This window comes from Tupaia chinensis, unplaced genomic scaffold (assembly GCF_000334495.1).
Source record: "Tupaia chinensis unplaced genomic scaffold, TupChi_1.0 Scaffold000484_1, whole genome shotgun sequence".
Taxonomy (NCBI): domain Eukaryota; kingdom Metazoa; phylum Chordata; class Mammalia; order Scandentia; family Tupaiidae; genus Tupaia; species Tupaia belangeri.
The window spans coordinates 748,274-762,538 of NW_006159996.1; the positions used below are offsets into that span (position 1 = coordinate 748,274).

The following is a 14,265-nucleotide window of genomic DNA, read 5'->3' on the forward strand; positions in this document are numbered from 1 at the left end:
CGAGGTGATGGCGGCTGTTCCTGCCGTTCTGGGGCCTGTGCCCCAGAGCTGGCCACGTTTCCTGGGGCCTGAGCCAGCTCTGCTCGCCTGGCTTAACCCAGACGAGCCCAGGACGCCCTGTCCCTGAACCAGGAGGCTGGGGCTCCACACCTCTGCACCACAGGATAGGTTCTGAGCAGTGCTGGGGGACAGGCCAGAGTGGACGTGCTGGGGTGATGACGAGTAAGCGGGAAGATTGAGGGTCCATAGCAGGAGAAGGGGGTGTTGAAGCCCCTGAGGTGCTCAACATTGGTGCAGCGGGATCCAGTCCTACCCACTTTGCCACAGTGACCTTATGCAGGTGTCTTAGCCTCGGTTTCCCCATTTACCGACTGTCAGGACTGGCCAGTTTCCTCCTGGACCTGAGATGTGGAGAGTTGGGCTCTGTATGCCCCGCCCCCTTGGGGACTGCTGACCAGGTGGAGGTCAGAGCTGGCCCAGCAGGGCCTGCTCCTCACTGCCCCGAGCCCCAGGTGCCCCTGACCAGCTTGCTCCCTGTGCTAAGGGCCAGGCAGGCCCTGGGCACTCAGGCACGTTGTTTGCTGAAACCGAATTTCCGTGCTTGTGTTTTTCCATAATTATATTAGCAGGTGGGATTTTTCCTCGGGGAAGCGGTGGGAGGGGGAGCGCCATGGCAGTGTCCCCGCCCGCTCAGAGCGTGAGCTCACACTCGGCTCTGCCTGCCCGCCTGCCGTAATGATTTTTTAATTATGCAGCCAGTGCTCGGAATTGCTAATCCACCTCCAGCCAGCATCCCCTCCTGCAGCGTGCACCCCAGCCCCCCGTGATGTCCCCAGAGTGATGGTGCCCAGCCCTGTGCCCATCACTGAGTGTCTGGGGCAGCCACCACAGTGGGAGAGAGCGTAGGCCAGGTAGGGCTGTTGGGAACCTCTTCTCCATCTGCCAGTAACAGGGTGGGGGCAAGGGCCCTGCGACTTTCTTGGGCACTCACCTACCTCAGTCCCAGCATGACTTGTGCCCACCTCCAGGGCACTGTGGCTGTTGAAGGTGGAGGGGATGATCAGAGCCCACCCCCAGTGATGTGGCCACACCCGTTTCAGGGCCAGTGTAGCCTGTCTCCAGCATTGTGTGACCCCCAAGGACATGCACACAAGTACAGTCTTTGTCTCTGTCACACCCACACTCACACTTTGCTTCCCTTCTCCACACATAGCCTCACAGCAAAGCCACACAAGCACAATGGCACGCTCTGTGTGTTTCTCACACACGTAGCCACACCTGAGGGCTGGGGCACCCTCAGGAGACCCCGTTGCTGCCTCCCTTGCCCCACAGTGGCCCTGCCCCCATTTCCTTACCTCCAGACCCCCCACCCTATACACACACACACACACACCCTGACTGGGAGGTGCTCTGAGGTCTCCCTGCTCCCTCCTGGTGGGGCTGCTGCCTGAGCCGCCATCGACCCTGGCCTGGGGGAGGTGGGGGGGTGCTGCAGCACTGTGGCTGCAGCGGCTCCTCTCCAGGCGCCCAGCTGTGGCATCTGTCAAGGTCAGATAGCGACTCCGGAACCAGCCGGCTCGGCCCCATGGCCCCTCTCGCCTCATTATTTTTGTGTTCCGGGGCTGCGGCGACACCTCCCTCCCTCCCCTCAGCCTCCCGCCTCTTGCCTGCCTCCCCCACGCCTCTGCAGGGAGGGCCTGCGGTCTGGGGGCTTTTGTTTTCCAGTTTTTTCCACGCTTAGGCCAGGCAGGCGGGTAGACGCGGCCAGAGCTGTTGGACCTTGAACAGCAGACAAGACAGGTGCCTCCCTGTGGCTGAGCCTGCCTCTTGGCTAGTGGAACTGGGGGTTGTTTTCTCAGGGGACAAACTGCAAGTGGGTGGAGCCCAGCCCCCCCACCGCAGCCCGGGCACACCTGTGGGCAGCTTCCTGTTTGCATGGGGGCCCTAGCACCTGGTACCAGTTCCTGTCTGCACCATCTCCATCCCAGCCAGGTCCCAGACTCATATATATCCGAGAACCCCTGCCACAGTGCAAAGTGTATGCACGCGTGCACACTCACACTGGTGTTCATGAGGCACAGATGTCCACACACAGGTCAGGAACCCACAAACATCCACCCGCCACGTAAATCTCTCTGCTGTCCACATGCACAGTGAGTGGGTGAGGACATTCACAGGTATGGATAGTACATGCCTCCACCTTACCAGGCGGTCACAGTTAGGCCACCTGGGCTGGTCTGCTAGCCCTTTGGGTACATCATGCTCCAGTCCCCAGAGAGCGACATCTGTGACAACACACTCGCCTGTACATCCTAACAGGCTCCAGGCACATGTGTACACACAGCATGCAGCCCTCTGACACCTCCCAGGCAGGCACACGGAGCCGTGCCTGTGCATTGTGCTGCTACTGGTCCCCCAGCCAGTCCTGTGGACACAGACATTGCAGAAGGACACCTGCCAACTCCTGTGCTCACTCCCAGGTGCCCTGTGTCCCCGGAGTAGTTGTGCCACTCGGGGCTTTTGTCCCCCACAGTGCTGGCAAGTGAGCTCCAGGCCTCTGCTGAGCCCTGTATACCCAGGGGGCCCCAGGAGAGTGAGAAATGCTGGCTCAGCAGATGCCTGCCTGGCCCACCTGGCCAGCCTCATTAGCAGACCTCCCTGGCCCGAGAGTGCCCGGCTACAGTGCGATGGGAGAAAGGGGTCCAGGTGCGTCATGACAGGTTTGGTGGTTGCTGGCAGAGAGGCAAGCTGGGGGGAACCTCTCAGGCTCTGTCTCTGGTCACCTCCAGCCTAAGAGTGTGTTAACATGGGGAATGGGATGTAGGCTGACTTCAGGGCCTCCCCCAACAGCGTCTCTGGGGTAGCCCTGGCCATCTACTCCCTCTTCCAGCTGTGGACTGCTGTGACCACCCCCAGAGGGGGAGGTAGATGGAGGCTTCATGATGGCTGGGCTCCCACCCCCCCAGGAAACTCAAAACCCTGGGAAAGCCGCGGGTGGCGGGTTGGGGCAGGCACAAAGAGGGCCTCTGTGCGGCCGGCTGGGCTGCCCACAGGATTCTGGGGGAGGAGGCAGGAGCCGGTTTCCGTCCCGTTCTGCTTCCTGCGGAGGCCTCCGGAATGCCCGGAGCTCTGGCCCAGGCTGGCCTGTCCGGCCCACCCGCAGCCCCTACCCGTCTTTCCTGGGCCTTGGGACACCACTGCAGACTTCTCTGCAGCAGCACTCCAGTGTGATTTGCCCAAAGCCCAAGAGCGAAACTGGCTCCCATCCTCCAGCTGAAGGGAGGCCTCCGTGTGCCTCAGGAGCCTAGAGCCAGTGTTGGGGAGCCAGATCCTAGAGTCATACGGGTTCAGTTCCTGCCTCTGCCACTTGCTCACCTGTGGCCTTAGGCAGGTAACTCTGCCTTAGTTGCCTCATCTGTGAAATGGGGATAGTAGTTAAAGGACTGTAGAGAATCCATTGGGAAGATGCAGGCAGAGAGTGTGTTCATTCTGAGGAACCCGCATTAGCACGTCCTTGGGAGGGGCTGGGTGCTCTTGCATCACCTAGGGGCTCAGTCTCCACCCTGAGACCTGCTCAAAACCCTTCTCTCCACATCTCCATTCCCTGCCTGCAGTCCTGTCACCAGCCCATTCAGGCCCTCTTGGAATTTGGAGGTGGGAGGGGTCAGTGCCTGGAATATTTTTGTTCTGTATCTACCTCCCTTCCCACGGGCGCTCTGGGATCATGACTTCGGTATTTCGAGGTGAATAGCAGGAACCGTTCTCCATTTTACAGATGGAAACAGGCTTAGTAGGGGGACAGGGGTTTGGTCAAAGTCAGCAGAGCCACAGACCTCGTCCTGTGGATGCAGGAGCTCCAGAAGGACAGAGTGTCCTCTCTGATAGCCTGGGCCGGGTCTCGCTATGTTCCCTGACTGGGCCGTGATGAGGCCCCCCCTAGGAGGGCAGGCCTGAGTAGGTACGGAGGCGCCAGTTCCAGATAGGTGTCACTCAGCATCACCACTTTGGGAAACATTTCATCCAAATCCAGGGGATCCTAAGTAGGCAGGGCCTCCTTTCTTCATCATGATAACCGTAGCAAATTGTCTGCTCTAAGTGGGGCAGTAATAGGACTTCCTTCAGAGGGCGGATGGGATGATTACACGAGGTCTGACACATAGGAGGGGGCCCCACACACGTAGCCATGCTCTCATGGTCCCATGTGACAAATAGGAGGCCATTTGCCCAGGTCGCAAAATGAGGAAGGGCCTCTGATTAGTGCGCTCTTCCAGGGAGGGAGCCTGGCCCAAAGAGGGAGGTACCTATTGAGGAAGGCCCTGTTTTTTTTTGTTTTGTTTTGTTTTGTTTTTTCCTTAGGTTGTCGTCATAAGGCACTTGTACTTGCTAGAGAGAGACAAAGGGGGAAAGTGAGAAATCACACCAACACTACCACCACCACCCACCCTGCCGGGAGATGGCCACGCCACAATCCCTTCTTCTCCACTTTCCTCTTGGGATTTTGGGCACATACGCCTGGCATGATTTTCAAGCTGCCAAGTCCGGTTTTGAACTGCTGTCCACCATGTGGGAGTACAACACCATTACCACCATGCCACCTGCTGGCCCCAAAAGCTCTGTTTTATCAGAGGTAGCCTGGACTCTTTATCTGTCTCCCCAGGTCATGGAATACTTCCTGCCTGGCATCTTAGTGTTGCTGTCTATGAATGGGTGACCCCCTCCTGCAGCTGTGTGGGGGAGCTCTGTAAGGGAGCACAGGGGCCTACGCACTCCAGGGGTTTTCTCAGACACTGTGTCAGCAGCATGCTCCAGTGCTCGGGCCAGGGGGTGGCACCCACCCTGGGAGGAAGACCATGGAGTCAAGGAAGTCTGACAGCAGCTCCCCACCCTGTCCTTGGCCATCGGTCCTGGGAGAGCAAAGTAATACCAAGGACTGTCACTGCCTACTGAGTGCTGACTGTGGTCAGCGTGTCAGTGTAGTGTATCCACCATGGCTATGCCAAGCACATCTGTGCCCTGTGCCCTCTGACCAGGGCTGCATCTCTCCTTGCCTCCAAGACCAGTGTCTCCATGTGCATCTTCCTGGGCTTGAACGGGCCATTTTCCGCTCTGGAAACTCCCCAGGCTGAATCATGGCAATCAGAGATGGAATACCCCCCTCTCTCCCTGCATCAGTTCACCCACTGTAGCCTGCAGTCTGCTCCCACCCCCCCAGTCTAACAGCCACCGGTCAGTCCAGCTCACCTCCCTTGGAGGCCAGGGGACACCTACCCCTCACAGTGAGTGGGAGGCCATGAGGGGGATGTCTGAAGAGTGCTTGGAATCGTTGGGAAGAGTGTGTGTATCTACCCATGTCTCTCACTATGGTGGTTTTAAGAAATGTAGCCTCCCCAACGGGAGGGTGAGGGGTTGTTCCAGTCAGCCAGGTATAGAAGAGGGGCAGTGCTTTTGGTCAAAGCCTGCCCTTGAAGTGGTGATAGTTACACAACTCTGTGAGTTTACTAAAAACCGTTGAATTATACACTTACAAACAGATGAATTTGGGGCCAGTCCATGTCGTGGTGTTGAAGGCACCCAGATCCCTTTTTTTTTTTTTTTTTTTTTTTGAGAGAGGTTTTTGCTATAGGGCGCGTGCGCTCTCCAGAAAGAGACAGAAAGCGAGAAATCACCCCCCATGGGGCATGGCCGCGCCGCAATCCCTTCTCCTCCGTTCTCCTCATGGGATCTTGGGCGCGCATGCACACGTGCCCAATGTGAGTTTAAACCATGGTCAACTACATGGGAATCCGGAGACATAGCCATTACACCCACTGCTGGTCCCCCAGGCACTTGGATCTCACACGGCTGGCTTGGGCCTGATGCCTTGAGGAACACACCTGGCCTGGGCACGTGCATACCCAAAATCCCCTAAGGAGGGAGAGATGGAAGAGAAGGAATTGCAGTAAGATTGTCCCCATGGAGGGTGCTTTCTCACGTTTTTTTCTGTCTCTGTCTCTGTCTCTCTCTAATGAGTGCACATGCCCTCTAGCAAAACTGAAAAAGAGAAAAAATAATAAAACAGATGGATTTTATAGTATGTGTAAACTAGACCTCAATAAAGCTGTTTAAAAAACCCTGGGGCTGGACAGTGGTGCACCGATAAAATGTAATACTTGAGGCTGACAGGTGGCGTGGTGGCTAAAGGCGCTGGACTCCCATAGGGTTGACCATGGTTCAAGTCCTGAATCTGGTGGCTTACTTTCTCACACCCTGCCCCCATCTGATCAAACTGGAAAATAATAATAATAAAGTTAAATAATTATTCTTAAAAAAAATAAAAGCAAGGAACCAGCAGTTAGCTTAATGGCTATGTCGCTGGACTCCCACGTAGTCGGCCACGGTTCGCGTCCCAGACCCGGTGGCTTAAAACTCACGCCGGGCGCGTGTGCGTGCATGCGTGCCCAAAATCCCGAGAGGAGAATGGAGGAGAAGGGATTGCGGCGTGACCATCCCCACTGGGGGATAATTTCTCGCTTTCTGTCTCTATGTCTTTCTCTCTGTCTGTCTGGCGAGCGCACGCGCCCTATAGCAAAAATCTCTCGGGAAAAAAATAAAATAAAATAAATAAATAAAATAAAATAAAAGCAATACTCCAAGGCTGATTTATATGGTAAGGTTGGTTCAGGACTTACACATGGAGCTCTCTCTGGGTGTATCAGGACATGTGTGCCCATGATCCAGGGCTGGCTGGGGCAGGGGTGGGTTGTGGTGTCCAGACCCTCCTGGGGGTGCTGTGTCTGTCTCATGGAAGAAATAAATGAAACTGAAATACTACCCCTGGCCTCAAGGCCTTGCTGAGCGGGGACCTGGGCAATCTCAGAGCTGCACCTTCTACCTGTTCCTTCATGTCGGGAATTCTGTCAGGCCTGTGTCCCCTCTGATAGACTTTCCTTACCTTTAACTCTTAGCCCCGCTGTCCTTTCCTCCAGGAAGACCCCCTTCCAGCTCTCTGGCTGGTTCACATACCCACCAGCGCAGCTCCCATTCACCCCGTGAACCCTGCTGCCGCCCTTCTCCCCATCTGTGTCCTGTCGCATCCCCAGCAGCACAGAGCATGGCTGCTGTCAGGGTAGGTGGGGGGACGCGGGCAGCTGAACATCTAGAATGTCTGCCGTGGGCCACCAGCGTATGTGTCTACGTGCAGACAGCATGTGCACATCCCGTCCCAGATGTCCCCTCCTCCTCCGTGCCGTCTGGCCTGAAGGGTTTAGGACAGAGCCCTGCTGGGGGTGGAGTGAGGCACTTTCTTCTGGGGCTGAGGGTGGAGTGAGGGCACTGCCACCACCTCTGATGACCTCATTGCCAGCTGGCATTATGATGTCACTGACTCAGCATGCTGACTCCTGCCTGGGCATCTCCTGGCCCCCCAGGTGGGGGCAGTCCCCTGGGGTCTGTGACAGCTCACCCCCGGCCATGGCGCGGTGACAGGCACTGCACGGTAACAATCCTAGAAGGCGGGGAACTTCAGGGGTGGCTGGGTCACCTTGTCCTGCCATTCTGTCAGTTGCCCAGGTAGAACAAAGGGGATCGAGAACGGAGTGACTAGCACTTGGGCCCTGGGTTCCAGTTCTGTCCTTAGTGGGTCCCAGCTGTTTGGCCTCGGGTGGACAGCTTGAGCCTCTATGAGCTCATTTCCTCGTGTCTGAAATTGACTACTAGTTCCTATCTGTCCGGGTTTGGGGCGGCGTCCAGGAGCTAGGACACCAGATGCACTAGAGCACAGGGCCTCGGGTACAGTAGGTGCTCGGTAAAGGCTAGCTGGTAGTGCTAGGCAGGCAAGGGAGCCCGGGAGTCTGCCTTGGTTCCCGGGCTAACAGGAGCCTGGGGAGGCAGGAGTGGCCTCACTGCCAGGAGGCTGTGACTCTGCCCTTCTGGCCAACCTGCCCTAGGAGCCTGAGCCCATAGGAGATGGGCCCTGCTGCCACCCTCCTCCCCATCTCCACGTCCAGGTCCATGCCTGAAGCCATGGGTCCCATCTGGTGGCCACCACTCCTCCCTCCTCAACCCCTGCTTCTGCCTCCCTCTCCTGGGGACATGCCCAACTGCCCTGTCTTGGTCCCAAGCCCTGGGTCTGGGACTCCTGCCTCAGGGCTGTTTGCACATCTCTCAGACCTGAGTCCCTGGCCTAGGTGCCCTGGGTCCCCGGGTCCCTTCTGCCCACAGTGCACTCTGTCTTCTCACCTTGACCCTTCGCCCCCTCCACTGCAGGTCCCCTTTTTCTCTGACCCACCCCTTCAGTTCTCGGTCTCAGGATTCTCTGTCCCCACCACCTGTTCCTGTACTATAGCCCCCTCTGCCCCCCAGCCCTCGATGACAGAGCCCCGGCCCCCCTCCACCCCCTGGGCTCTGTCCCCGCCCCCTCAGCCCCTGGTCCCAGCTCCCGGCCGCCCGGCTCCTGCACGGACAAAGGGGTCCTTTGTGGGCTGACCGCGGCTGGCGGGGCGGCGGGGCGCTGGCTCCGCATTGCTGATGAAACGGAGCCCTTTGTTGTCCCTCCTCAGGCGCAGTATTTCTTTTTGGGGGCTGGATGCGTTCCTGGCAGGGCCGATGATGGATGCGCCCGCCGCCGCCCGCCTGCCCGCCAGCTTCCCTCCCGCTCATTCCCGCTCCGCTTCAACGCAGCCCCAGCTCCTCCCCTGCTGCCTGGGCACTGCCAGGCCCTTCCTGGCCTGGTAGGGGGTTGCCGTGTTCCCTGCAGTAGAAAGCTGCGCCCGGGAACGCGTCCCCTCTCTGTCCTCCCCTTCTAGAAGTAGGGCAAACAGGGCCTGGGGTCAGGGGTCCACTGGGACCAGAGCATCAGTTTTTCCCAGGTCTGAGGGAGAACATGAGCCAGGCACAGAGGGAGGTTTGGAACACGCCTGAAGGCCAGATGTTGGTACCTGCCTACTGTGGTTGAGGACAGTTCCCCTATGGGCCAGTCCCTGTCCTGACCTCCCCCGTGTCACATCTGTGACAGACCAACCCTGGTGTTCTGCCTGCAGCACCTGTTCGGTGACATATCACGTCCTCTGGTCTCAAGCTTAGCACGAGGGGGCCTGGGGACGGGTGGTCCCGGAGGAAAGGCAAACCGGGAAGATCCAAGGAACTGCGAGGCCATACATAAACAGAACGTGAGGTTTGGTCCCCACCAATAGAGAGTCACAGAGACAAAAGCTGAGAGCCTCAGCCAGAGCGAGCCGACTGAGCAGGCCGGCTGTGTTGGAGGGAGCTGACTTCTAATTGACCTGCCCGCCCTGCACGCAGAGCCAGATCCTGGAGTTGGGAGGAGGGGGGAACGAGCAGAGCAAGAGCAGCGTTAATGCAGCTATCGATTTCTGCCACCAGCCAGCAGGCCGCAGAGGCGGGGGTGCACACGGGCTGGGGCGCAGCCTCCTCCCCTCTCACCCCTTCAGCCCATAGACACCTGCCTCTGTCTTCTCCCCTAACCCTGTCCGGGCTGCTGGGTCCAGGGCAGGAACAGGAGCAGGATGGGTTGCCTTAGTAGTTTCCAGCCTAGAACTCACAGGTCCCCAACACCTAACCGGGGTCACCAATACCTGGAGGGGTCACCAGTCTCTGAGGAAGGGGGCTGAAAAGTCAGCCAGGGCTTCACAGTTAGGAGGTGGGGCAGAGCCCAGCTATCCTGGGAATGGATGGTCTTTCTCTTCTCACAGCTTTGACCTCTGATACCCCTGGTCTTCTGATCTCTGCCAGGCCCTCCATGTCTGTTCTGCTGGACTCTGCAGCTTGCCTGGCTCTTCCTCACCACCGATGCACCTTCAATAGGAAGGAGCCCAAGATGGCCCAGTGATGGCCAGGGTGTGTCTGGTTGTCGATGCCTGCCACTTGTCTCACCCTGAGACAGAGGTGTTTCCTTTCCTCCACTTGCCCCTCTTTGTGGGATTCCCTAACAGACCTGGGACAGAGGGCCCTGCCTGCTTAGGGCCTCCCCGTCTAACTGCAGAGGGTGGAACTAGATGATCTCCCTAGACAGAGTCCTGTGACTGGGAGATGGTGGGGTTGCCGGGGGACGAGGTCCAGATAATGCATCTCCACTTGGCTGCTTAGGAACTAGGCCTTAACCTCCCACCCCTCTCCTGGGGGTGTTGGGCCCAAGCAGCAGACAGGTAAGGGGCACTAGAGAGCCAGACTGCTAAGGAACTGTCACCTTGCTCCATCTGGACTGTGTCTGTCAGCCAGGGAGATGTCCGCGCAGGTACTGTAACTGGTTTGGGGTCTGAGAGGAGCAGGCCCATCCTGTGAAGGAGCATTTCAGAAAGGGAGAGATAGTCAAAGGACAGGCTCCAGCTCGGCTCCACTCCCTGGAGGATCACACCTACTCTCCTGACCCCCACCTACCCCTAGCACAGGCCCCTCCTACCTCTAGCCCACACATCTCTCAAGGTCCTCCCTAGGCCCTCTCCCCGGGAAGCCCTTCTCTGCAGGCTTTGAGAGGCCTGTGCCCCCTCCCCAGTCTGGGAGCTAGGCCAAAGCACAGCAGTAAGGCCTGAGTGGTGACAAGAGCGGGGTCTGAGATGATAATGAATGTGGTCTGGGAGCAGAGAAGGAAGTGTGAGCTGGTGTGTGCACAAGCATGTCCTCCTACTCTTGCAAGGGAAGGCTGTTCCCCTGGCCCAGTGCTGCTTGGCCCTTTGTGGGAGGAGAGAGAGAGATGAAGGCCTCTGGGGGCTGGTAGGTGGCATGGTGGTTAGAAGCTCTTGACTCCCACATGGCTAACTGTGATTCGAGTCCTGGACCTGCCAGCTTGCATTCTCACTTTTCCTCTCTTCCTCTCTCTCTCATTGTCAAATTTAAAGTAATAATAATAATAATAAAGTTTAAGAAACAAGAAATAAGGGTTCTGTACTCCTGGCAAACTCTAGGTTAAACAAAGACAAGCTGGTTCCTTTACTGCAATTGTCAGAATGTTGAAATAACTGGCATATATTAAGAACTCTTAACATGAGAGGGGCCAGCAGGTGGTGTGGTGGTTAAGGATGCCGAACTCCCACATGGCCCACCACGTTTCGAGTCCTGGGCCTGGTGGCTTGTTTTCTCACTTTCTGTCTCCCTCCCTTTCTCCCACTCTGTACCTTTCTGGTAAAAAAAATAAGTTAATTTTTTTTTTTTTTTTTTTTTAAAGAACTTGCCACATGGGGATCCAGGGCCGGCTTCTCAGACTTTTTGGTCTACTGTCTTCCGGCGTTCCTATCCTTAGCTGGGTCAGGTGGAGGGAGAGTAGGAAGTGAGCTGACTATGCCCCTTTGAAGTTAAGCATCTGCAGCTTCCCCCCAGCTCAGAAAGGACTGCCTGCCTCTACCGGGTGTCCCCAGACCCTGGCAGGGCAGATTGGGACTGTGGAGACTACCTGTGTCCCAGGCCTAGTGCTCATCCTCCTAAACTTCTCACCTCATCTGAGAAAATCGGACTGGGCTGGCTTGGTGGCACAGCAGTAACGCAGTAATGCACTGCACAAGTGAAGCTGGAACCATGTGGAGGCTCATGGTTCACTTCCCCTGTCAACCTGAAGACCCTGGATGTGCACACCTTTGATCCTGGCTGGCTAGGAGGGCTGGGGGGGAGGATCACAGCATGAGACCCTATTGCTCTTTTGGGGGTGATTGTTTTTCTCTCTCACTCTCATGAAAGAAATAAACTCTTTAAAATAATTCTTTAAAAAAAAAAAAAAAAAAAGGGCAGCAGGTGGCATGGTGGTTAAGGCACTGGACACTCCCACATGGCTGACCATGGTTCGAGTCCTGACGGCTTGCTTTCTCACTCTCTCTGTCTCTGTCTCTCTCATCAAATTAAAGTAAATGAATAAATTAAATTAAAATAATTATTTTTTAAAAGGCGAAAAAACTCTTAAATAAAAAAGAAAAAGATTATCAGCCACCACTTTATAGGGTTCTGGTGAGTCTTAAGCAAGATAGTAGAAATAAAAAATTCCTACCCAAGATAGGCTTGCCGTTTAAGCTGTGCCTCGTCAGCTTATGGGTGGGGGTGGCGTGTTGAAGGAAGAAGTGTGTACCACTGCTGTGACCCTGTATCCTCTTGCCCTGACAGAGTGAAGACACTTCCACGTGGACACCTGATCATGTGCCTGCCCTGAGCAGCGAGGCCCCCCCAGGCATCTCTGTTGTGGGCAGCAGGGCCAGGTGCTCATCTGTGGCCCCCCCGGCAGTTGGCAGGCTCCCTGGCAGTGGGGTCTGGGCCTCGGCCCCATCATGTCGAGCCTCAGCGGTGGCTCCCAGGATGCCGGCGGCAGTAGCAGCAGCAACACCGGTGGTAGCGGCTCCAAGACGGCAAAAAAAACAGAAAGAGTGGCAGGGGGCGCCTCTGCCACGCCAGCCTCAGTGGCGGATGATGCCCCACCCCCTGAGCGTCGGAACAAGAGCGGTATCATCAGCGAACCCCTCAACAAGAGCCTGCGCCGCTCCCGCCCGCTCTCCCACTACTCTTCCTTTGGTGGCAGTGGTGGCAGTGGCAGTGGCAGCATGATGGGCGGGGAGTCCGCTGACAAGGCTGCTGCAGCAGCTGCTGCCGCCTCCCTGTTGGCCAACGGGCATGACCTGGCGGGCGCCCTGGCGGGGGGCAAAAAGCAACCCTACCTCAAAGCACAAAAGTGGTGCTGTGGCCAGCCTGCTGAGCAAGGCGGAGCGGGCCACGGAGCTGGCAGCCGAGGGACAGCTGACGCTGCAGCAGTTTGCGCAGTCCACGGAGATGCTGAAGCGCGTGGTGCAGGAGCACCTACCGCTGATGAGCGAGGCAGGTGCTGGCCTGCCTGACATGGAGGCCGTGGCGGGCGCCGAAGCTCTCAACGGCCAGTCCGACTTCCCCTACCTGGGCGCCTTCCCCATCAATCCAGGCCTCTTCATCATGACCCCGGCAGGCGTGTTCCTGGCGGAAAGTGCGTTGCATATGGCCGGCCTGGCCGAGTACCCCATGCAGGGAGAGCTGGCCTCCGCCATCAGCTCGGGCAAGAAGAAGCGGAAACGCTGCGGTATGTGTGCGCCCTGCCGGAGGCGCATCAACTGCGAGCAGTGCAGCAGTTGTAGGAACCGAAAGACTGGCCATCAGATTTGCAAATTCAGAAAATGTGAGGAACTCAAAAAGAAGCCTTCCGCTGCTCTGGAGGTAACGGCGCCTTAGAGGGAGGTGTGTGGGCTCTTGTGTCTGTCTGGCAGTCCAAACCCACCCCCACCCCTGACCCTACCTGTCCTACCTAGGTGAGAGTCTGGGGTATGCCCAGCCAGTCCCTGGGGCTTCGAGACACCACTTCACTGCCCCGAAAGTCAGAGCCACATCCTGAGATCCCGTCAGGCTGTAGATTACAAGGCGAGCATCAAAGTCCGGGCGAGAGCCTCACACCCCCAGCCAGGCTCTGGGGTTCTGGTCCCTATCCTGGGCTTCTGGGCCAGATATTGAGACTCCTACACAGTTTCTGAGTTTTGACTCTTGGACATGTCCTGAAGCATCCAGTCCACAACCTAAGACTCCGGGACTCCCTTGCCCATCCAAAGTCTAGCCTTTCCCCCACACCACAGGGTGGAACAGCACCCTGCTCTGGAGAATGCTGTTTGCCTCGCTTTGAGGCCAGGAGAGCCCTCAGCCTGGGCGCACTTAGTTGATGGATTTTTAGGGGCCTGGGATTAGGGAATGACCATGAGCCTGGGGTACAGGAACAGCCGGTCCACTGTGGGATCGGCTTGGAGAAGGCAGAGAGACTCCTGTGCTGCTTTCTCTCCACCTCTGTGGTGGGGCCTGACCCTGAACTCCAGATGTGGTAACCTAGCTGGAGTGCCAGGCCTAGGTACAGAAGCATCTTCAGCCTGCTGTCCCTGCCCCCTGTCCCCACCTCATGCAAGTGGACTTGATGCAGATACCCAGAACAGTTAGAAAACAACAACGCTATCCCAGCCACGGCCTCTTGGCCACCTTCCCCAACCCCAGCCCTAGGCCTCATACGCCCGCTCTCCTGTTTGCACATAAAGGCACCCACTTATTCCCTTGTAGACGCACGCACACAGATGCCCAATACACATGCGCTTGTAGACCCAGCCTCTTGAAAAATCATCGAGATCCTCCCCCTTCTCAGCCCCGTACATGACGTAGTCTAGCTCAGCGCGAGGCACGCTCCCATGTACATAGCTGGTGCACACGCTGACATGCTCATTGAGGAAATAGCCCCCAGACGCACCACAGCCACTGCGCTTGTTGCCTTTGGGCCAGGGACAGAGGTCTGTCTCT

At 57.2% G+C, this 14,265-nt stretch overlaps 1 protein-coding gene and 1 long non-coding RNA gene across 2 annotated transcripts in view; one reads left to right on the forward strand and one right to left on the reverse strand.

Annotated features, from left to right (window-relative positions):
• The window catches only part of CXXC5 (CXXC finger protein 5), a 38,049-nt gene that overhangs the window by 22,315 nt on the left and 1,469 nt on the right, over window positions 1-14,265 (forward strand). The window contains 2 exon segments of the mRNA XM_027774827.1: window positions 12,082-12,611; window positions 12,613-13,152. Coding sequence (XP_027630628.1) covers window positions 12,243-12,611; window positions 12,613-13,152 — 909 coding nt within the window. The 5' untranslated portion in view covers window positions 12,082-12,242.
• LOC102489945 (uncharacterized) overlaps window positions 8,616-14,265 on the reverse strand; it is a 7,338-nt gene continuing 1,688 nt past the window's right edge. Inside the window, exons 2-3 of the long non-coding RNA XR_335652.3 lie at window positions 11,323-11,325; window positions 8,616-8,626 (exon numbers count right to left, since the gene is read on the reverse strand). This is a non-coding gene — a long non-coding RNA (uncharacterized LOC102489945). The remainder of the gene's footprint in view (window positions 8,627-11,322; window positions 11,326-14,265) is intronic.